The sequence below is a fragment of the Excalfactoria chinensis genome, chromosome 1 (assembly GCF_039878825.1).
Source record: "Excalfactoria chinensis isolate bCotChi1 chromosome 1, bCotChi1.hap2, whole genome shotgun sequence".
Taxonomy (NCBI): Eukaryota; Metazoa; Chordata; class Aves; order Galliformes; family Phasianidae; genus Excalfactoria; species Excalfactoria chinensis.
In genome coordinates, this window is record NC_092825.1 from 59,221,812 (window position 1) to 59,245,575 (window position 23,764).

Below are 23,764 nucleotides of genomic sequence, written 5' to 3' on the forward strand. Positions count from 1 at the left end.
GTGGTCTCTCTGCAAAGATAGCTTCTGAGCTACTGGCACTGGGAACTGACTCAGTCACGGCTGTTACCCAGCTGCCACAGGCTAGAAGCAAAGGTCTTATGCCCTTATGTTGGCAGTTCAGAGCTAATCATAGGCTTCTTGTAGACAGAAAATCTTTCTAGTGAATTGGCCTTCCGTGGTCACTTTGCCAATGCAGTTTTATTCTTTTTCTTCTGAAAATTAAAGACTTCACTGGTTTATATTATTATTATTGTTATTATTATATTGCTATTATTATTATATGCTTTCTGTCCAAGACCTTAAGGAAATATTGAACCCTTTTAAAATTGCTTAGAAGCAACAGAAAGTATTTTCCCTTGCTTTCTCTGCCTCATCTCTTTTTAATTCTTCTTCTCCCTTTCTTCCCCTTTCCACTAATGTAACCCTTCACAGCTCCTGGTTTTCACCTTCTTTGAGAGGAGCTCTTTTGTACAGGGAGAGAGTTGCAAGCTCTTGACGTTGAGCATGAAAAGTAACAAATGAAATCCTTCAGTTCACTAAGGCCAAGGAAAGTTGCACTGGATAAAATTGCTGTTCAAGGTCTGGCAAATAACTCAGCCATGTTGGGCTTTAGCTTCCATTTTAAGGCAAAATTAGACTAACCAAATCTCTGCAGAATCTGTATTTCTTTGAGGAAAGAAAAAACAGTACTGCAGCAAGGCAGTGGGAGAGGCTTGGACCTGAAGAGTCTGATTCATGACTAAATCAAAATATTTTCATTTACTTTTAATGTTAAATTATTCTTTGAATTGCAACTGTGGTTGTTTCGGCTCCGTGCAAGCAATTTTTTTTTTCTGTATTTGCATTGTAGAGCTGTCTTAAGTAAACAACTACATAATTAAGGATGACTTCTTAACCATCATATCTCTCTTCTAGATGCAAAGTAAATGAATGCCCTGATTGGGTTTGGCACATGTTAGCTTCCTATTTCACTTTCATTGCACTAAAAGATAACAGGAATGCAGGCCTTTCACTTTATCTCGTGCAGTGATAATGCACTTTGCCAAAGATTTGAATGGGTCATGGGATTATTGGGATTGTAATGTCTTGCTTTCTTTTTCAAGTAGGATGAAACTAATTGTAATCATCTGTTGGGTTAGAAGAACACAATGGGTTCTCAGCCGTAGCCTTTCATCCCAGCAGAGATCTTGAATGATTTATCCTGGCAGGGCTCTGGGCTCACAAAGGTTTTGTAGGTGTCAGATGTTTGGCATTCAGAACTGAGTACTAAGAGTTGTCATGCTTGTGTCTCCCCGGTTTCTAGTCTCTCAGCTTTGGAATATTGTCAGCGTTTAAAACATGTTGTTATAGATTGTATGATTCTGTGGTTCTTAATTAAGAGGTGTCTAATGAAAAGCTACTTAGTTAATCCAATCTTAGTTATGGGACCCTGAGTGATAATCTGCTCAAACTGTTGAGTGAATCCTGGCAGGATCAGGTTGAAGTCCAGCAGGATGTCTACTTAGCTATCAGGCTGGGGTCTTATGGTCTTGATGTGTTCTAGGAGCAAGCTGAAAGTGTGGTGAGGCTGCTGCCTTCACTATTGCCACTTTGTCATTTTTGTTTCTGAAAAAGAACACAAACTCAAGCCTTGAAATGAGAAAATTAGAAAATAAACTCAACACTTTATTTTCTAAACACTGTATGAAGCAGCCACAGCAAGCTGTGCTTACTGTGCTATGTGCAGCTTCTTTTGTGTGATTTTTCAGTCATGCAGTTCTATGTGCTACAGTCCCTTTATTTCCCTCTCTCTCCTGCTTTGTTGCAGGCTGTCCTACCAGAGAAATGATGATGATGACGAAGAAGCTGCCAGAGAACGTCGTCGACGAGCTCGACAGGAAAGGCTGCGGCAAAAGGAAGAAGGAGATGCATCAGGGGAAGTAACAGAGAAATCAGAAGTTAATGCCCAGAACAGGTAAATGGTTGATGTTTACTGACAAGCCAGCTATAATTTTTGTTCAGAGGAGAGAAATATTTTGAAAGGGTCTGTCTTGCTGCTTAATTTTCAAGCATTAGGTATGGCCATCCTCGCTGTGAGGAGGACCTGACCCCATGAGAAGTGCCACTGGCTTTGTCTGCGCAATGTGGTGGGAGCACTGCTGAAACTGGCCTTCAGGCCTAGCCCTGTGACACATTCCCAGAGCATCCTCAGGGCATCTGTGGGGTAGCTCATCTGGAGCTTAGAGAGGAAAATGACTCCAGTACATTCTGCTCTCTCATTCCCTTAGCATTTGGTGTCTTGCCTCACAAAGGTCCTTGTAACCCAGCTTTTGTTTTCATAGATGGACAGCCAAAAAAAAAAATGTAGTGATCCTGCTTATGGAGGCCTTGGTGTCATTGGGAAAAAGCCCCCAGGCCTTAAGCTGTGTTTGAGATGTGCCTGTGAGGAGAGTGTGAGCACTAGACACCAGCTCTCACCTGTCACTGTCAGGGTCATATAGCTCTAAACATCAGAAAAGCTGATGGAGTTAGTTCTGCTTATCACAAGCTGAGATGGCAGTGTTGGCCTTCCAGTCTATCTACTGTTGGTTTAGTCTCATATAGTAACAAATAATACATCCAGATTTCTATTAGCTATAACACAATTGATAGAAGAGACCAGAAATATGTCTTGTGATAGCAAACTAATAGATACTGAGCTCAAGCAGCATTTTGTTAAATAAAATGAGGTAAGAAAATGGCAACATCCTGATTACAGGTTAATCTTTTCAAGTATAAAATAAATGAACAGAAACAACTAGAAGGAAGGAACAAACATGCATATAGGAGAATTAAAAAGCTGAATTTTAAAGGAGACAAAAAGCCTCCAGGCGCTGACAGTGAGATCCAGTCCTGATAGCTATAGGTGCTGAATGGCATGGCTTAAATTAAGATCTGTGCTAGCAAATTCCGATCCCTAAGAAATTTTTGTCCCTAAACAGATGATCACAGCTACACTGCACCGTTATCACATTATAGATTGTGTCTGTGGATTTTGCTGCTGAAAGGGATTAACCACTTTCTCATTCTTAGAGAATGTCACTGAAGTCAGAAGGTATCTTCATTGTCTAGCATCTTCCAGAATTTAGTCTGTGCATGACAAGGAGTTCTCATGTACACCTCTGGCCAAGCTGAAGGGGTGGGTTAAAGATAGCTGATATCTATCACATATTCTGCAGTAGGGTGCACCGTGGGAGGATGAATTTTTCAAGGTTGTTTATATCTCATCTGTTCCAAGCATCCAGGTCAGTAAGGACAGTTAGATTCATGGGGACTGTCGGTGCGGCTGTCAGAGGTTGCCTAGAAGGGAACCTTTCCAGTCTCTGACATTGTGAAATGCCACATTCCTATACATGTTGAAATGCCCAAATTAATCCCCTGAACCATTTTGCTAAAATTTGAATTAGGCAACCTGTTGTGTTTTCAAACCATGATCTTACAGAGATGATATTTTTTCTTTCTAGAAACAGCTAAATGCACACATTGTTAGAAAACTTTTTTTAATATCAAGTTGTCGCTTTTGTTTAGTGTGGCAGAAGAAGAAACAAAGCGTAGTACAGATGATGAAGCTGCATTGTTGGAGAGACTGGCAAGACGGGAAGAGAGACGCCAAAAACGTCTACAGGAAGCCCTGGAACGTCAAAAGGAATTTGACCCAACGATCACAGATGGGAGCTTGTCAGTGCCCAGCAGGAGAGAAGTAAACAATGTGGAAGAAAACGAGACCACAGGGAAAGAGGAAAAGGTTGAAACACGCCAAGGACGCTATGAGGTCGAGGAAACAGAAACAGTTACCAAATCGTACCAAAGAAACAATTGGAGGCAAGATGGAGAAGAAGAGGGAAAAAAAGAAGAAAAAGATGTGGAAGAGGAGAAACCAAAGGAGGTACCCACAGAGGAAAATCAGGTAGATGTGGCAGCAGAAAAGTCCACAGATAAAGAAGAGGTGGTAGAAACAAAAGCTCTATCTGTAAATGCAGAGAATGATACAAATGCTGTGCTGGAAGGGGAGCAGAGTATAACTGATGCTGCAGATAAGGAGAAGGAAGAGGCTGAGAAAGAGAGGGAGAAACTTGAGGCAGAAGAAAAGGAGAGGTTAAAAGCAGAAGAAGAAAAGAAGGCAGCTGAAGAAAAACAGAAAGCAGAGGAGGAAAAGAGGGCAGCTGAGGAAAGAGAGCGGGCTAAAGCAGAAGAGGAGAAGAGAGCTGCTGAGGAAAGAGAGAGGGCTAAGGCAGAAGAGGAGAGGAAAGCAGCTGAGGAGAGGGCTAAGGCAGAAGAGGAGAGGAAAGCAGCTGAGGCGAGAGAGAGGGCTAAGGCAGAAGAGGAAAAGAGAGCAGCTGAAGAAAAGGCTAGGTTAGAGGCAGAAAAATTAAAGGAAAAGAAAAAGATGGAAGAGAAGAAAGCACAAGAGGAAAAAGCTCAAGCAGATTTGCTAAGAAAACAGGTACAGTAAACATTCTGCACCAAATTAAGACACCTGTGGTTTGTGAGAAATGTAATGCAAGAAAAAAAATTGAATTGAAATTTGCTCACAGATTTGTTCCTGCTTTTAAACAACTAACTCTCTTTGTCTGTTTGTTTTAAAATGATACTCCTTGCTTCTGCTTACCAGTAATGAGATGCATAACATGCCTGTCCTCACCCCATTGTTCAGAGCAAACCTTGCATGTTCAGAGCTTTGCATGTTCTTTATTACCTTTTTTTTCTCAGTTGCTATAAGCTGACCTGATGAAGTAAGACAGAAGGTTGAGGCAAACACAACTCAGCACAAAATATTATCAGCACCTGGTAAACTGTGTGAGGAATGTGTGTGTTAAATGCAATCACAAGAAAGGGCTCTCTGCTGGAACACGTGAGCATGATGCCATGCAAGTGAGAAAAGCCCAGATGGGGGAATGGGAACATTTGGAGAGGGAGGAGGGAGCACGGCTGTACACGCAGATGTGGGCACAACAGCACATGAGGAACAGGTGGCTGCGCACAGGATTGGTACTTGAGCACTGTGTGGAGAAACAAAAGTGCTTGTAGAATGATGTTTTCATACTGTATTTAAAACAAAAATTATTGAAAAATCCATAACAAAGGAGGAAGACAAAGAGGTTAAAGCGGAAGCTAAAAAGGAAAGCTTACCAGAGAAGCTTCAACCTACCTCCAAAAAAGATCAGGTAATTTGTAAACTGTTGATTAGTTGTTGTAGGGAAACTTGAGATAAAAAAATAAAGGGACCTGTAACTGAATGTTGCTTGTTCAGCAAAGTACTCAAACATGTGCTTTACTTCAAGAACATGAGTAATCCTGCTGAAATAAATAGATGAAGCTACCCATGTGCTTAACATTCAGTGTATGCTTAAGTATTTGGTTCTTCTGTGTCTTTAGAACCAAGTTCTGTTTGTCTTAGAACAAATACTTCAGTCAAACTCGCTTTTGTCAATAATGCAAGAATGACTTGCACCTTAGGGATGAATTCTTCAGGACTGTATCAACTAATGATCCTTCCCTGGTTTCCTCTCACTTTACTGTGAACTTTTCCCCTGTGACTGAGAGCTACTCTTAAAATAGTAATAATAATAATCTAGACCCTTTGGCCACTTGAGTATCTCAACTAATCATCTTCCCCAAAGCTGCAATATCACATGATATAAACTGTGCATACCCAAGATTCTTCTTCTGTTTTAAAGAGAAAATCTACAAAAATTACTGCATTGCATTTCCACTGTAAACACAGGAGCTGGTGCCATGGTGTTTTACTGTCTGGTAAGTAATTAAGATTTGGGAACCATTTACACTTCAGGTTACAGCTGACAAAAAGGGAGCCATATTCAGTGTGTTTTCGGGTCAATGCAGAAGGTATCAGAATAGCCTCTGATCCTGATCAGACATTGAGACCAATCAGGTTCTTACAGGTTTGCACAGGTATGGGTTCAAACTGGTTCCCGGGGCTTTTAAAAGAGTTGCAACACTGAGATTTAGTGACAGGTAGTTTGTGCCTGTCTGTCTGCCTGGGAGTGCTGAGGGCTTCAGAGGATCGTCTCTATTGTCCTTGGTTACTGGAAAGCAACTTGATGGATTCAGAACATGCTCTAGAAACTTAGGTCTCCATCAGAGAGAGGTGAAGACAAATCATGTCACAGGGTTCTAAGTCCAGTTACCTGACATTTTGTCCATATTTTTAGTAGAATGCAGGTGAGATTGAAAAGATAATGCTATGAAGATGATTGGAAGAAAGGTTCCAAAGTGAGAGAGACTGGCAATGTGCTAAAATAACAGTCTAGAAAGGGAAAGAGTTCAATGAGAGCTGTGAGATACATCTAAACAGTGCTTTAGAAAAACTTAACAGACACTGTACCCCAAATGACCAATTGTGAAACAAGAGGAACTGTGAAAAAATAAGGATTACGTAAACACTGTTCATTCGACAGAACCAGCTTGTAATATTCACTGATGCACACAATCTTTGAATATTACAATTCACTGTGTAAAGAAGGCTCTAAACATTTGACCAAAGATGTTGATTTTGGGGGTGGGGAGGGCCTGGGACACAACATCCTGCCTGTGTTTGCCTGGAGCTCACTCAGCTGTCAGTGGGACTCCCATCATCCCTTTAAGACATGTCCATAAGATTGGATTTTCCAGGGAATTGTCATGACATTTGAAAGTGACTTGTGATTTTAGTGCTTCCATTTTTGGATGCTCAAGTTGAGACAATTTAAGGGAATCTCCCTTCTGGTGCAGGGCTGCATGTCCATCCACTGAAAGGTGAAACTTGTGCATGTGTATCAAGCTGAACTTTTGAAATATCCTGCTCAGTTTTGAATATCTCAGTTGTTGCTTCTTAGCTTGTGAAGAAAAACTGACAATTTCAGACTCCAAACAAAGTAATGATCGGGTTCCTATCTCTACTCCTTCCCCCCATGCAAAGAGTAAAATTCAATGAGACTCATTTTAGACACATATATGCAATTAAGAGGATGGTGGTATATTGCAAACATGATCCCAGAAGGAATATTTTCTTCACATAACCAGATTTTGCTTCTGTAACTGTGCAACACGAGCACATATCTATTCATAATGTGACTACAATCTGGCCCTCAAATGTCAGATTTTGATCAAACTAGCAAAAAAAATTAATAATAAAAAAATCTGTCTCCTTCTCTGAACTGCCCCATGATTTTGGGTTCTCAAAACTATCCTGGAAAGCTCGTAAGAACAAGCTTTCTCATGATGTGAGACTCCTGGTATTTCCTGCTTCTAGTTTGGCTAGACATGCTGCAACAGTTGCTTTCCTCGTGGAAAGCCCTAGACCCAGATGCCTACAGCTTTTAAGACACTAAGAAATTGAGTGCAAGTAAGAGCTTAGTGTGCCAAATGGTTCCAACCTCAATAACCAATCCAGTGCAGGGTGAAGTTGTTCAAGCTCTAGACTTAGTGATCTTGACACTCAAATGCTAGCATAAGAGCCTAACAGAAAAGACTTAGTATGGAGATTAAAAGATTAAAAGATAAATAATTTGTGTTGAAAATTAGGTAAGCATAGCATGGTTTTGGCTGTGTTATTTCTTGACTTGAGGCTCGAGATTTGAGGGAGAGTGTGGATTGTTTTCAGTTCAGGTAGCACCACACGTTCACTACAAGTAGAATCAGAGCAGTCCTTTTCACCAAATTCAGCAGATGCTGAATTGGCCTGTAATTCAGGAAAGAACCGAGACAAGGGAAAATACTTTATCTGATGTCTTCCTCTGGAGTGGGGCATAATGGTTTTTGTTCCTGTGCTAATCAATCACAGTTTTGGCACTAAAATTAGTAGGAGAATTATTGGACCTGAAAGCTGTGAAATATTTCTTTAATATCTTGTTCTATCATCTTTTTGAATAAGGGAGCCAAGCTGCATTAATGGTTTTCTCAAATGTGTGCACATTACCATAAATCCTGCTAGCTTCTGAAATGCTATTTCCTAACCTATTATTTTTTTAAACTATATTGTTTTAATATTAGTTTTCTCAGCAATTTCAATTAAGATGTAAGAGATATGACTCTCCCCAGTGGACTTCAATACATCAGGCAACTGGAAGTATCAGCTTTTTAATGAGACTGAGAAAGGTCTTGATGAAAATCTCAGCAAAGGAAATCCTACGCTCTCAAAGTCCCAACACAGACATCCTGGCATTTGAGATCATACAACAGTCAGTATTGCTGTTCTTGGTATCTCCCTGAGCTAACAGGCAGCAGAGCTTTTTTTTGCTGTGAACATGTCACAAGCTAGAAACTTGTTCACATTTGGGAGCACCCAAAAGTCATAGCTGTCCAGCAGTATATGCTAGACTCAATGAATAGCACTGGTTGTCTCAACACAGCTCCTAGAAAACAGGAAACCTTTTCTTGGGGCAGCTAGCAATAATGACCTTGCTTGCTAGCAGTCACAGCATCACAGCCAAAGAATGCATGGTCATGGAAACCGAGCTCCCCTCCTGTCTGTTAGGGTGGTGATGCCAGGTTGCAGCTACAGCCCATTGGCAGGAGCTTGTAGGGAATGTCTGTGCCACTGCTGCCTGCTCTCAGGACAGAGCAGATGTCTCTGTGTGTTGTGTCTGACATCCCTCATCAGCAGCAAGCTCACTGGAGCAGCGTAACTGCTCGGTACTGACGCGCAGCATGTGCTGTCTCAGTGTGGTCTGCTGTAGGTTTTTATTTCCTGATGCCACATGGAATGCCATAAAAGCAGTTGTGCTGAAGACAGGACTCTTATGGAAATTATTTTTGCTTTTTAATTAGCAAATGGGATAGCAAGAGACGAGAGTATTTTTCTCCTTTCCTTTCCTTTCTTGCTGGCTTCCTCCAATGCTGTAAAGCCAGGGAAAAGAGATATTTTTGGGATAAAGTTTTCCTCTGCTGCTGTTGAAAGTTTATTTAGGCTTCTAGTTCAGCTAATTTTCATCGTGGGAATAATTCTGCCTGAGGACAAAGGACTTAAGTCAATCTGTATACTCTGCTTCTTCTCAGCATCCAGCCATGAGCATGCTGAGATCAGGATGTTTCTGGTAAATGCTTCAAGCCCATAACTATAGGGGGATACTGAAGAATGAAATTCATGCAGTAAATATACTTGATTGCTCTTAAAAATTATAGGGTAAAAAATGGTAAGGATAGGGAGAATTTTTACTTTAGTGTTTCCAGAGAGAATATTTGAGAGAACATTTCCTCATAGGATTAAATATTTGAGCCTAATAACACTATTGGTGACCATCCTCTGACTGCGCTTTTTGTCAGAGTGACTTATACTTCGATACAGAGATCAGCTTTTTATCTTTGTCATTATTCCTGTAGTACTGAGGCATCCACCTGCTGTGATGCTGGAAATGCTAGCTCTGTTCTGTTGGCACTCTCTTGCTGTGCTGCAGAACGACCTGCCTACATCCAAATAGCATGAGCTTTGTTTAAGCGAACTGAAGGTTATAAATGATTTCTGTTGCTCCAGTGCTCTTAACCAAGAACATATGAACAAGCCTAGCCCCAAAGAGTGTGCAGTCCAGGATCTTTATAGTCAGCACATGAATGATGCTGCAGTGGAAGTGAGGAGGACTGAAGAACCTAAGGAAGGTGCAGTTACAGAAAGATGTAGCAGCCAAGCCCCATGCTACCACTTGGGTAGCTGCAATAAACTTTCACAGAAGACTGGTTATTTTAGGTGTTTTCGTTGTGAATTTGGATCAGGAAGGCAGGGTGATGGATGTTTGTATTTCTAAACTGTAAAGCTAAAAAGTCTACTTTTGGCTTAAAGCATGTGATCATTTTGAAGACAGCTGCTGATTTAATCACTTGTTCAAGGAATTCTTGTTCCTTGACTGATATTGGTAAAGCCTCACTGTGACATTTTTTTTTCCCCTGTGATTTACGGTATCTTCTGAGCAGGTAAAAGACAACAAGGATAAAGAAAAAGCACCCAAGGAGGAAATGAAAAGTGTCTGGGATCGTAAAAAGGGAGTTCCAGAACAAAAGGCACAGAATGGAGAACGTGAACTCACTGCCCCCAAACTTAAATCTACTGAAAATGCTTTTGGGTAAGTTCCAGCCAAGCACATTGGTCTTTGTTTGTGTTAGAGCAGAGCAGGGGGCCTTCTTGGGGTCTCTGGTGAATAGCCTTGTAGCAGCTGTGTGCAAGACTTAGGTTGGCACCATCAGAGGAGGCTCTAATGTTCGCTGAGTGCTTAGGTCTGATTTAAGGCTGCTGGTCAGTTTTCTAGCAGGCTACCTCCACATTGCTACACTGATAAAGTACAGAAAGCAGACGTAAATAGAACCTTGCTCCTCAGTAGAAATGAGTGACTTATTTTTCTTTGCTGGATTTTTTCCTCCTTGGGGGACATTTCATTCCACTGTCTGCATGGAGGCCAGTGATGGCTGCATTCCAGATTTTGTTTTCCCTAAATTTTTAAAATCAAATTCAGCCTGAAATTGGATCTCAATAATTTTTAGTTACACACTTGCTTTTAGTCAGAATGCATGTCAGTATGAAGCACAATTCAGTTGGTACCTCTTGATAGGTGGAGATTCTCTAAGCAAACATTGTAGTTAATGTTTCTGCTACAAAAGTGATATTTTTCAGTTAAAAATATTTTAATATCATATAAATGATATTTTTTCAGTGAAAAAGTGCTTTATTTTTTTTTGTTTGTTTGTTTGGAATATTTCTTTTTTCTCCTATGCACCTCTCTTTCTCTTGTACATTGGCAAAGGCAAAGAACAGGTTAAGCTTCCCATGCACAGTTAGGAATCTGTGTGGGGCAGATGGATTTTGCTGTTATATCTCAGCACTCCCCTTGTGATTCTTCCTGGAAAATCAAACTTTCTCAAAATAAAATGCAGTTCAAAAGACCCTGGGGACACCCTGACCTAAGGCCAAAGGACCAAGAGAGTCAGGCAGCATGGAGATGAAGTAGCAGGAAATGGTCCTTCCTTAGAACTGTCCTACATCGTGACTGGGGTCACATCATCAATAACATGAGAAAAGATGTCTGAAAGTATTTTTGTTGTGTTTTCATTTGTTTCACTTCCTGTGGGAGACGGGCTTTGGTGGCAACATGGAGATTTGAGTTTCCACTCCCTTTTTCTTCTTTTTTTTCCTTCTTTTTCTGTTTTTCTTTCACAATTTCCAAATGTGTGAAGAAGGATGTCTAACGTAAGGCTTTGTTTGGAGCTTCCTTCTTGTTTTTGCATGAACACATCGGATACTCGTTAAGAAGCATTGTAACTTGTCTAACTCTCAATGGTGATGACTGAGAACAAAATAGGGTAGTGGAGGCTAAGGGAAAATGTTATCTGCATCTCATTTGTTCATGTCAGTCAGAAAATTGCAGGAAAAAAAAAAAAAAAAAAAAAAGGCTTTTTAGATCTTTCATTTCTCATCTCCCCTCCCACTTGCCTTCCTCTGCATTCTCACACAGGAATGCAAAAGTGCTAAATATGAAGCAGTGCTTTTTTTTTTTTTTTCATGTTATTCTGACATTCTTGGTTCCCACAAACCACTTCTTTCCTTTTCCTCCTTGTCTGAAAGCCAGCAACCATCTTCATTTCTTAGCACCAAGGAGGTATTTATGAAATTCTTCCTCCACCCAGCATCTCAGTACTAATTCTTCATTGTTGACAGTAAGGAATGGAGATTCCCAGAATCCGTTGAGAACGGAGGATTTTGGGGAGTTGGAGGAAAATAAGGAGAATTACAGCCAGTTTATTGTTTCCTGTTTCAGATTATGCAAAACCAGAAGCGAAAGGCTCCGTGAGAAAAAAATTAGCTAGAAACCTGAAGTGTTCTCCTTTGTAAGGAGGACACTTGAGGTCTTCAAACAAAAATCATAAGACTTGATTCTACCTTTGTTTTTTCATGAGTTAAAAGCTGAGAGTAACTGTTGATTTCTTTGAGGCTGTCTGCACTGAAGTCACTGAAGATTAACCTTTCTTGTGTACTGGTATAAAACAGAGTAGTTATTTGCTAAGAGAAACAGGGCAAATGTTATCTTCCCACTTCTTTTGAGTGTATTTTCCCTTGCAACTGAAACTTTTGTCATAGAATCATAGAATATCATGAGTTGGGAGGGACCCATAAGGATCATTGAGTCCAACAACAGGCTCCACACAGGACTACCCCAAAATTAGACCATTACATCTACTAGAAGTGACTTGTTGGGTTTTTGGGGACCTGAAGCTTGCAGGTCTGGCTGGGACAATGCAGACTTCAGATAGCAAGAACAATTAATTAATACATTAATTAGGTTCCTGGGATGTTTGTTACAAAAGTTGCAACCATGAAATGAAGGAGGAAAACATTTAAAAAAGTTTCTTAATGGTCCGGGCAGGACAGATGAATTGGATCTTTATAAACACCTTGTGCCCCATTAAGGTTCGTGACTTTTTGTCATCTCTGCAAATTACATTAGAAATATTTCAGGCTTAACCACCCAAAACCATACCTCAAACCACAGGAGATGGCCCTCACTTTGTTCTTTGAGCAGCCTAAGTGAAAATACAAATAGTCTACAGTGTTTTCTCTTGGTGCTTTAGTTTTATGTATTTATGTTTTCTTAATTAAAAATGGACTTGAGTTCCTTACTCTAATTATACAGCACTACCTGATGCAAACCCTTATTAGGAACTACTCACAGCTACACAATGCTTTTGATGGAGGGTGATTTTATGGCTCCATTTCAATGAATGGAGTAATTCCATGGCAAAAACGCGTTCAGGATTAGGACCTAGAGCAGAAAAGGATTGTGATAAGGTGATATTAGGGAAATATATACTATGTAGCTATAACTCTGGAAAATCAGGTGTGAGAATGTCCTGGGGATACAAAAGTTCACATACCTCTGGGAATTCTTTCCCTTTAGCTTTGCTTTGTATTGTTATACATAGAAAAGACTTTCTAAAACCAAAAAAACACATTGCAAAATAAATGTCAGGTCTTACCACATTGGTTTTGAACTTTCACAGATGAAGCACAACAGCTGATATTCACATCAGGATGTCGTTTTGGTTATGCTGTTTTACCATATGTTGTTTTAGTAATACAGTTTCCAAATAATACATTCTGCCCTGCTGCAGCTGAGTTTTTTCCCAGTCGGGTAATTCCATGTGAGGGCAGAGTAATCTGTGTTAGCAGATCCTATTGCGATATTGAAACCACAGATAATTCAGCTCTGATCCTACAGTCTGTTTTATATGGCTAACCCCATCTAGATGAGAGATCTATTTGAATGGAGAGTGCCTTTGCAGGACTGGGTATGATTCAGCAGACTGCAAATTTATGTATTTGTTCTTCATGTTGTCATCTCTAATCTCATCATCTCTAAGTTATTGTTATTGTTGGAACACTTGATTTGTTCCGTCTTCTGGCATTCGATTCCACAACACTCTGGTTCCATTAATGAAGACATTAATATCCCAACTTTTCTGTCAACAGAACAGAACAGAAAGATCTTTAAAAAAATAAAAATAAAAAAATTCAGTAAGTACATTCCTTTTCTGTCCCTTTGTGGATAGCACACTGATACCTCTGTGGTACCTCTCCTTGTCAGCAGTAACACTAAACATACTCAGGGAGTAGACATTTGACTAAACACTGTTGTGGTAATTGTTTAATTAGGCGATACTATCTGACTCTGTTGAAAGTATGCACTTCACCTATACAAATACTCTTCCCCCACCCCTCACTCCTTGTATTCTTTCTGTCTGTCTCTCATATTAGAGTTGGTTGGAAAACTTCTGGTTTTCTCCTGTGGAAAGTTGTCATTAATAAATAATTTCCACCTCCTTAATTAAAGTCATATTTCCCCTGGAAAATGTCAGCAAAAGTTCTGATGAACCTTTCTATTCATGCAAGCTTGCTGAATCCTAGTGATAGGTGCTTTGGATTACATAAGAACATTTTTAGGCTTTTAAAAATGTTTTAGGTTTTGAAACTGCACTAGTCTCACCACTCTGATTCCTTCTGTATCTGGTTTGGTCACCAAAGACACTTGCTAGGAAAATGGCCACACAGTCCACCTTTCACCTGCCCAAACAGTTGGAAGTCACAAGGTACCAAATCAAACAGATGTAGTATAGGACAGTCCAGCCAAGACTGGCAATGTGCCTTCAAACTGGTACAGGCCTGGTGTTATCATGTTGCAAGATAAAGACTGTCTTCTTCTCTGGGCTGACCCTGGAAGTTTGAGCCCTCGACTTTGTCAGCAGCATGATGCAGAAGTCAGATTGATTGTTTGTCTGGGTTCCAGGAAATCCAGAAGGGTTGCCCCTTTCCTATCCCAAAGACGGTGCACATCACTTTACCTGCTGAGGACTGCATCTTGAACATTTTACTTGATGGGGAATTCAGATATTGTCACTGCTTGGACTGCAGTTTTGACTCTTGCTTTTAGTGGCAGCACCGTGCCTTGTCACCAGTAATGTTATGATCCAGGAAACTGTCATCTTCATCCTAGTGTTTGTTCAGTAGTTCATGACGAACTTACATATGGTGTTCTTTCTGTTCTTGTGTGAGAATTCTTGAGACCCACTTGAAGCAAACTTTGCAATATTCCAGTGTTGTTTCCATTGTTTCTAAGGCATTGGAACTGCTGTTCAGCTCCATAAACAGTTCCCTGGTCTGATCTGTGTGAATGAGCTACCAAGACATGCTTCACATTGTGGGGTGACTACTGTGCATAGCCATTCAGAATGTGGCTTGTTTTTCATGTCACTGTCTCCATAGTTGAAACGCACCACCTCACTGTGCTCACATCTACTATTTGGTTTCCAGAAATGTTCAACAAGCATCAGTGAATGTCAGTGTGCCATTTTTTTTCCTTGTGGAGGAATTTGGTGGCACCGTTGCTTCATATGCACTTCCATGTCAGGTGCCATTTTGTCAGACTGCTTCTCCGCTGCCCTCCGTCACACAGCTGCAAAATGGAATGGAATACTGTCAGGAAGGTTCAACCACTACTGCCATTCCACAAAACCTGTCTCTGACGTTGTTGGCCAACATCTTAAAATAGGAGGCATTACTTTCAGAGCAGCCCTCATATCTCCTCATGGAGATGCTGATAAGATGCATCTTGCTGATGTTACCAGAGCTGTTAAATATGTAAAGCTTAGTTGTTGAGTTGTGATGTAAATGGAGGCGGCCTGAGATCTCAGGCAGGGTGGTCCAGCCCCTGTCTCAAGTGCATGAGCCTGCTTCCTCACTGACAGTGGAAGGGAGACATGCTCCTCCAAGTGTCCCAACCTACCTGACACATACCCCAAATGCTTTGAGTTTGACTGAGTTTATAAAGAGCAAAAGAGCTTGCAGAGAGTATCTTTGTGTTGCTGGTGAATGTGGGACATCGGGTTGACTCTAGCCAGGATGGGAAAACTTGTGGTGCATTACCTCGTCTTTCCTTTCTTTCCCAGCCGCTCCAATTTGAAAGGAGCTGCAAACGCTGAGGCTGACTCCGAGAAGCTGAAGGAGAAACAGCAGGAGGCAGCTGTGGAGCTGGATGAGCTGAAGAAAAGGCGGGAGGAGCGCCGGAAAATCCTGGAGGAAGAGGAGCAGAAGAAGAAACAGGAGGAGGCTGAGAGAAAAATCAGAGAGGAGGTAAGTGTAAAGGACTAAGTATTGCTTTCTGATTTTAATTCCTCATTGTAACTCCTTTGCTTCCACTCGCCTCAGATTAGGTAGTAACTCTTTACAACAGTATCTGTACAGTAATGACACTTCTAGACAAAGAAGTTAGTGAGGCTGGACATGGATGAATCTGCATTTAGCAAAAGGGCAGAATGATACCATGGGAAACTTGCACATAGGTGAGGAAGGAGCATGTGACAATGAAAGCAAGACCAAACTCAAACAAGCATACAGGCCAAAGTGTGCTTCTCCTTTGTGAACCCAATACTGCCTGAGGTCTGTGTGGGGATTTGCAGCTAGACTTCGCTTCAGGTTTTGTTTTTTGTTTGAGCCTTCTGTTTGGATCATGTGCTATACCAGAATGGCTGTTTCTTAGCCTGTGTCTCGAGATGGTCTATCACAATGGATAGGTCGTATCTCAAATATGCCATTGGCATTATAATTATCTCATTCCTCTGACCTACAGATTTAACTGCAGGCATGCTGTATTTTTTATCAGTCAACCACATCACATAGATATTCCATTGAGAACCCAAGGTAAAACATTCAGGACACCAAGAAAAACTGCAGTTCCAGCCTCAAGGGAGACAAGGCTCTAATAATGTCTTAATTAGTCAGGATGCCATCTACAGCATCTGCATATTTATACTCTTTTTTGGATAACATTTTGGAGACTTTTATAGCCACAGACTTCTTAATTTATTTTCAGCGTCTCTTTGATGTTGCACAACTTGAATTAGAAAGGATGTGGCAAAAATTCATCTGCCGCAGATGAACTGGAATGCTAATGTTATATACAGTTATGATGGGCAAGATCTCATTAGGAAGATATTTTTGTCTGTTTAAATATTGAGTACCCAAGCACATCTGTTTGCTTGTGCTTCCTTTGCCAAGAGACTTTATAAATAGAATTTTAAAATCTCTGGTGCATCATTAAGGAATCTTACTTGTTTGGAAAACAAATGGTGGAAGAATAATAATAGTGCTCGTAGATAAATGCCAATTGCTTTAACATGCTATGCTTTTTACAGTAGGATTGAATAGATGCTGAAATTCCACAGTGACTTACTGTGTGAAAAAAAGACTCTGCTAACCAGCACTCACAGTGGTTGTACTTCAACTTGCAACTCTGAAAGTAAAAACTCGTTTTCTCTCTGGAGAGAAAACTATAAGCATTTCATCTTCACTTTTTGGGCATCTTATCAATTTTTTTTTTCCACATGAAATATTAACCTTGGCACAATTGCTAGAGAAGAATGAGAGAGAAACAGTACAAAGGTGAAACTTGAGGGTACAGAGAAACTGAATTTGGGAAGCAAAATGAGACCATGAGATTTTTTGGTTCTTATACCAGTTTAGACAAACAGCAGTCTGTACAAGCTGGTTGACTAGTTCACTCGAAAACCTGTTTGCAGGTTTTTTCAGTTCAACTGAGTGTTCTTCAGAAATATTTTCAAATACAAATACCTAAGTTTCTGACCTTGAGTCCTTGATGAAATCATGTTTTTATAAATGTGCTTTGTTCTCTGTAAGTGACACTGTTAGACGGTAAATCTGCTGACATCACTGTGAGGAGACATTAAAGGAGCATGGAGTAATTGTCTTCTTCACTTGCTACTGTGATGTGTTGTCACCAGTATGTTACTAGCATTCAGATAGCAAAGTCTTGTAACAGTAATGTGGCTTCTGAAAGCATAAATTAATACTTTTTAGGAGGAAAAGAAGAGGATGAAGGAAGAAATTGAAAGGAGAAGAGCTGAAGCTGCTGAGAAACGTCAGAAATTGCCTGAAGATGGCGTATCTGAAGAAAAGAAGCCATTTAAATGTTTCAGTCCTAAAGGTTCATCTTTCAAGGTAACCTCCCTGCTATCTTCTGTTTAGTACCAAAAAACTAATGGGTGTTGCAGTCCAAAGCAACTACCCAACACCAAAGCATTGTGGAAATACTTGATATCATACCTGGGCCAATGCTTTGAAATAGGTCTTAGCCCAAAACCTGCAGCTTCAAGACTTAATTCATTGACATGATTGAAGATTAGAGATGCTTTCTAAAAAATTGTCTATCCTGAGAGTTACTCAGTAATGTCAATAATGTCCAAAATGCTTCATCACTTTCAAGAGGAAATTATTTTGGGAACTCAGAGTTGTGTTTCTACTCTAATTTCTCAATTTATTATAGGACTGATTTGTGAGCTGGGGCAGAAAAGATCACAGACGTTCTTTGTCGTTTTCCATATCCATGATTACTTTCTTCATTGCCACATTACTTTGTCTCTTAAGTACATTCAGCCTAAGTATCATAAGTTGAAAGTGTCTCATATGGGAGGTCTATGTGATGCCTAATCCCTCTGAAACAATATCTGGAAATGCTGTGCTCAATTTCATTTTCTTACATAATATTTAAAAACAAAACAAAACATTCTCTTGCTGCAGGAGTTTCTAAGTGGTCTTCTGTGGCCTGTATTATTTTGCATGTCAGATAAATCATTGGAATGATCTTTCAGCATGGAAGAGAAATCTTGGACCCAGTGAAATTATTGGGAATTTTGTTTTGGTATTTTTTCTATTCTCTTTCTCAGCTCAGGCTCAAACTACAGATCTGTTTAGCATTTTGACCTATCTTTTTTTTTCTTTTTTTTTCCCCCCCCCCTTTTTTTTTTTTTTCCCCAATTTGAGGTATTAGTCAAATGAAAATCCAAAATGTGTGACAAAAAGGACCATTTAGTAGGCCCAAGGAGGAAAAAAGAACTAGGCGGGAGGTTGTCAGGTAGAAGCTTGCATCAGATCATAAATTGGGTCTGCATGGGATGAAGAAATGCCATTCGTGAGTGGCAAAGCTGCGTTTTGTCAGAATGACATTTCTGCTTACAAAGTTCACTCCTCAAATTGATGTGGAGCTTCAGCCCTATATGGTTTTGGGTTCTGTTCCAGCAAATACAGTGGCCAGATACTTTTGGCTGGACTTGGCTTTGACTCCTCAGGAACATCTGAACCTGAAATTTGAGGACAGAACACATACAGCTGTAAATGAAGGCTGCCAAGCTTCACAACTCTGTCCTATTAGATAAACCTGGTCTTGCAGTTTTGGTTGCAAAAGGCTGTGTCAGGAATGGACACTGTAATTGCACAGTTTCTTCCCAGTCCTCCTGAGAGGGTTTTTTTCCCTTCCTTCTGTTTATTAAGATGCCTTTTATGACATATGTTTGGAGCTTTAGTTCACAGATGACTCAGAAGAGAGAAAATTATACTTGAAAACACATAATAGCAAGATACAGATCATAATTTTGGGGAGAGTGGGACAAAACGGTGGATTTGGCAGGAGGTTCACAGCTTTCAGAGAACTTTTGGATTGACGCTACTAAAAGTATTTTTAGAGGAAAGCTGGGATATTCCAATAATTAAGCATTTGAGGTTCATTTCTTTTTACCGATGGTAATTGCTGCTGTTTTTATAGTTTGGTAGGTAGAAGATGTTTTGTTTTGTTTTGTTACACAAACTGATAGATGCAACTCTGTACGCACTTTTCTTTCAGTTTCTCTGGAAATTGGTGATACTGTACATATTTCAGTCTGGTGTCTGTGGGTGGCCAGAATATGTATGTAATGCTGTTGATCTTCATGCCCAAAACTGTTTCTTGGCCTTCTGTGGTCAGTAGCTGAGGAGAAAATAATCTAGTTTTAATAACCCAATGCCAAACTCCAGTTTTTTAGAGAAAAGTGTCTGTCATCACCTTTTGTTTCGACAGACTTCTCCAGCTGGCCTAACCTGGTCGGTGTACAGTCTTTTCATTTGGTTGTTATACACTGACCAAGTTATCTTTTGAGTGGTAAAGCATCTGGCACATATTTTCTCCCTTGATAAATGTATCCTCTGGTTAGATGCGTTGTGAATCATGTGGGAGCCATAAATGCTCAATTGTGGGTGGGCCATTGGAATTAAGAAAGGAAAAAAAAAGAGGTTCAGCACTAGAAGACTGGATGATGCATCTGCACATTCTGTCTTCTTCTAGATCTTTTTCTCCTGTGTTCTTTCTGATGTTGTGAATTTTAGGGAAGAAAAAGAAGTTCCTAGAAATGATTTAGATGAAGAGAGCAGAATGTGTGTTTTTATGAGATGGACCACAAGAACAAAGGGAGGAAGAGAGAGAGGCTGAAAATAGTATGGTGTATTATCATCTATGGATGGGGCATTAATCCATCAAGCAAGGCATGGAGTAGCATGATGAGGAGACTCAGAATTTAGAGAGAAAGATGTACAACTCATCTCCATGTATTACATAGCTGGTGGACGCAGATATGTAAAGATACAAACATGAACTTAATAAAAATACATGTATTTAGAAGGTACTAATGTGATTATCTAGTTTGTCCATAACAGATCACGGTCTACAAGGTGCTGATCAACTCCTGTTGTTTTAACTGTTAAATAAATACATCCCTAAAAGCTTAGATGCTGTTTCAGCAGGACCACAGAGGACACCACAGCTGGTTGCTGTCATGATCAAAATGGGAGTCGGAGTTGTGGGATGGAATTGAGCTCTGTTGTCCCTAGAAGCTAGGTGACTGAATTCGAAGTGAACAGAATAGGAAAGGAGAGGTAGTACTGACTGACAAGGCACCTTCAGGGACTTTACCAGTTAATTTTAAGGGGAGTTTCAAGTGCTGGAGCCTGTGCAGCATGGAGTCTTTCCAGAGAGGGCACAGGGGCTGAGTTCTTTCAGAGGGGACAGTAAGAAGGAAAGATGCAAAGTGAATATAGTCTAGATTCATTCCTAGCTTTGGGACAGTGCAGCTTGGATTTATTAAGGCTGTGGATTCCCCAGAGGTTCTAGCTGCAATACTAAACCTCTGTGCTGCCTCTGCTTGCTCTCTCTCTCTCTCTCTTCTTTTTTTAGTCTTCATAAGAACAAAGGAAAGAGTCTCTGGAACTGCCTTTGCTGCTCTCCCATCCCTCTCTACCTCCTCATACTCTCTCCAGTTTAGTTCTCACAAATGGTTCTGCAGTAGAAGAATGAGATTTCCTGCCTACTTGTTGAGTTCCTTTCTGTTTTAGAGAGGTTAATTTCTCATGCTTTCTTTTGGAAAGAGGATTATTGGCATCTTGTTCTCTAGTTTATTCAGAAGAGAACAGGATATTTCAGTACTGATTCTCCTTTGGTGATGGTGGGGAGCTCCATCAACACTACACAAATGCAGAAGCAGTGAGGTACTAAGTGGAGGAAGCAGCAGGAGGACACCAGGGCACTGGGGATATCTCCTGCTTTTGCTGCAGACATCTTCTGCCATGCATGGGCTTATGTAGCAGCCAGCTTTCCACAAGGCAGCACTGGCAACTAAGTAAGAAACAGGACTTTTCAGGCTTGAGATTTTTTTTTTTTGTTTTTATTTTTGAAGACCCATCTGCTCATATCTCATTGTTGCTCAATATCTGAGAACTGGAGCACTGACCAGAAAGAATTAGACTCTGCTCAATCAGTGCTTTCTAGGAGATGATCTGTTCTTGTGGCAGGAAAACAGGAGGGCAAGGGCAGGATTTGTGATGCTTGCTTTTTCCCTTCTTTGCTGCTGATAGCAACACTGTGGTCTTCCAGGTAGACTGGAGTAAGTTGGCTTCTTTTGCACAGATGCTGCTGATGGCGGGGAAAAATCCCAGCAGTGCTTAAAGAAGCAAAAGAGAATAGGAGGCAAGACTAAGGAGAAGTTATTTACTCCCAGAGACTACCAGCTATCAAGCAGAGTGAATTTCCATCAGGTTCTTCTACCTCTGAGACATGAGATAAAATTATATTATATTATAAGAAAGTGATTTCTGTTTTTATGTGTGTTTCTTCTTCCCTCTCTTTCTCAACATTTTTTTTTTCCTGAAAGTAATTTTTTCAGTCTGTCCATTTACAATAAATCTTGTTGCATAGTATCCAATACGCAATTTTAAATTCCTAATAATCATTTTAAAACTATGCATCAAACAAACATTACTGGAAATATTTAGATGGTACGTGTTTCCCATGTCATTGGCTCAAACTGTGTATTAACTCATTCCTTTTTCATTCAGTTTCTGTTCTTGGAGCATGTACAGATGGAATAGAGCACACTTTGACTCCCACATTTAAACTGGATTTTTAATAAGTGAGCAACTTCTTGCACGATCAGAGATCAAAATGCATCTATAAAATATTTAATATGTATAAATGCATTCCTATATTGTTGTGTAACGTTTTGCTTAATTTATTTCTTGCCACCTGTGTGTGCTATCCCTGTTGAGAAAGGCCCCAGTCAGCTGTAGGACTGTTTGTTCTGCATTTATGTCCATTGGTGGCTACTGCCATGATAAGGGCACCTCGAAGCACTGAGTGGGATGGGAACCATGGTGCAAATTACTGCTTTGTAGGGATGAAGTTAAATGGCTGTGTGCTTTTGTTGACACACAGCTATCATCAGGCTTTAGGCAGAAGCTAGTTCCTAGAGGGTTTCATTTCATCCAGATTTACCAGCAGAAGAGGTGTCCATCTAGGCATTTGTTGACCAGTCTAGGGTTATTTGGCAGTTGATAGAGTGAGGAGTCAGCACTGTTGGACAAGCAGGTCCATCTTCCTTAGGGTGAGGTGAGATCTTTGATCTCTCCACTGACCATAGAGGGTAAAATGAGTAGTTTGGACTAAAATGCTAAACTTCCAAGCAACTGAGGTTAGGTGGGAGAGATGCTGCAGGAGATCACATGTTCTTTTTCTCTGCTCATAGCTTAAGTAGAGACTGGCAGATTGACTTTTCAGAGTATGTGTGTTTTGTGCTAGAGGTATGGACAGTATTCCATGGTGACAGAACATAGTTCCAAATTGTTCAGCGAGATTCTTTTTATTTCTCAATCTCAAATTGAGGAAATACCTTACATTCTGTGATAATCACCTTGCGTTCCCTGTTTGTCTTGCAGATCTATTTTGTAATATTGTTCACTGTATGTGTCAAACATTTAAAATTATTTGCATGGAGTTTGTGTGCTGTGCAGTAGTACATAACCTTTGGATATTGCTGTGCAGTCTAAATGTATTTGAGCTGTATGCTGAGTGAATTTGTGTGCACAGCTGTGTTTGCAATATATTCTTCTGTGCATGGCATGCAGAGCTTTGAGGCAAATGTTCTATAAAAGAAGCCCTTATATAAATGTGCAGAAAATGTGTTACCCATCCACACAAGGCATGTTCTTCCTTAGAAAGAGGATCATATCCAGCTCTCACGGTGACTTCCTGACTACTCTCTTGTTTCCCTCAATTTCTGATTTCCTTCCCCATCCTCCTGTTTCAAGCAGTTCCCAGCCTATTTTTGATACCACAACAAGTGCTCAGATCATTGTTGTTTTCCAGAGGGTAAGGAATAATTCCATGTCTTTTTACTACAACCTCACTAATTCATGTCCCGCTTCTCCATAGGCATAGGCTGTTCTCTTAGTGCCCGTGCCAGCTGGGTTTTCCTGCTGCATAGAAATGTCTTTCTTTTATGAACATAAGAAGTTTCTATAGACTTATTTAGCTTATTTTAAACAGCTTTTAAGATCTGTTCCCTCTGTAAGACTTCAAGTGGAATCTGAGTTGATCTGAACTAGAAGATGCTGTAAGTGATTTATAGTGTAGTCAACCAGAGCTCTGGTTCTTTGGGATATTCCTTACCTCTCTTCCTACAAACAAATGTTTCACTGATGCAGCTGGGGGATTTACTCCTGCATGCATCCAGACAACAGGAAAAACCAACAACTCTGGTTGCATATTTTGCATATTTTGGTTACTGCTGAAATCAGTGCTTTGGGAAACTTTTTGTACTATACCATAATTGAGGTGAGGCGATGTGTTTAAACATCGTAAATCCATCTAGTCTCTTTAAATCAAATGGTTTACTTGCTTTATTGCAACGCTGACTGTGTTTCCTTTGGGAAAAACTAACTTGCTCACTGTGAGGATGGAAGGGGAAGGGCAGCCGATCTGCATCCCTGTGTGTGTGCTTGTGTGCTGCTGTGCTCTGCAGTTCCTCTCTGGTGTATTGCTGCCATCTCGTGAGAGTGAGGTGAAACAGCTGGTGCATGCTCAGGCAAAAGCCCATCTTTCTGCTGCACACTGCGTTG

At 40.4% G+C, this 23,764-nt stretch overlaps 1 protein-coding gene across 14 annotated transcripts in view; it reads left to right on the forward strand.

Annotated features, from left to right (window-relative positions):
* Nucleotides 1-23,764, forward strand: part of CALD1 (caldesmon 1) — a 180,822-nt gene that overhangs the window by 147,781 nt on the left and 9,277 nt on the right. For 5 of the 14 annotated variants that reach the window (XR_011904049.1, XM_072340278.1, XM_072340260.1 and 2 more), the window contains 6 exons: nucleotides 1,808-1,954; nucleotides 3,547-4,462; nucleotides 5,103-5,183; nucleotides 9,925-10,073; nucleotides 15,442-15,625; nucleotides 17,369-17,509. Coding sequence is in view for 12 of the 14 variants with exons in the window: in XM_072340278.1 (XP_072196379.1) it covers nucleotides 1,808-1,954; nucleotides 3,547-4,462; nucleotides 5,103-5,183; nucleotides 9,925-10,073; nucleotides 15,442-15,625; nucleotides 17,369-17,509 (1,618 nt within the window). In the remaining 2 variants the exon portion in view is untranslated. The remainder of the gene's footprint in view (nucleotides 1-1,807; nucleotides 1,955-3,546; nucleotides 4,463-5,102; nucleotides 5,184-9,924; nucleotides 10,074-15,441; nucleotides 15,626-17,368; nucleotides 17,510-23,764) is intronic. The other 9 variants (XM_072340323.1, XM_072340306.1, XM_072340333.1 and 6 more) reach the window with 3 other exon arrangements.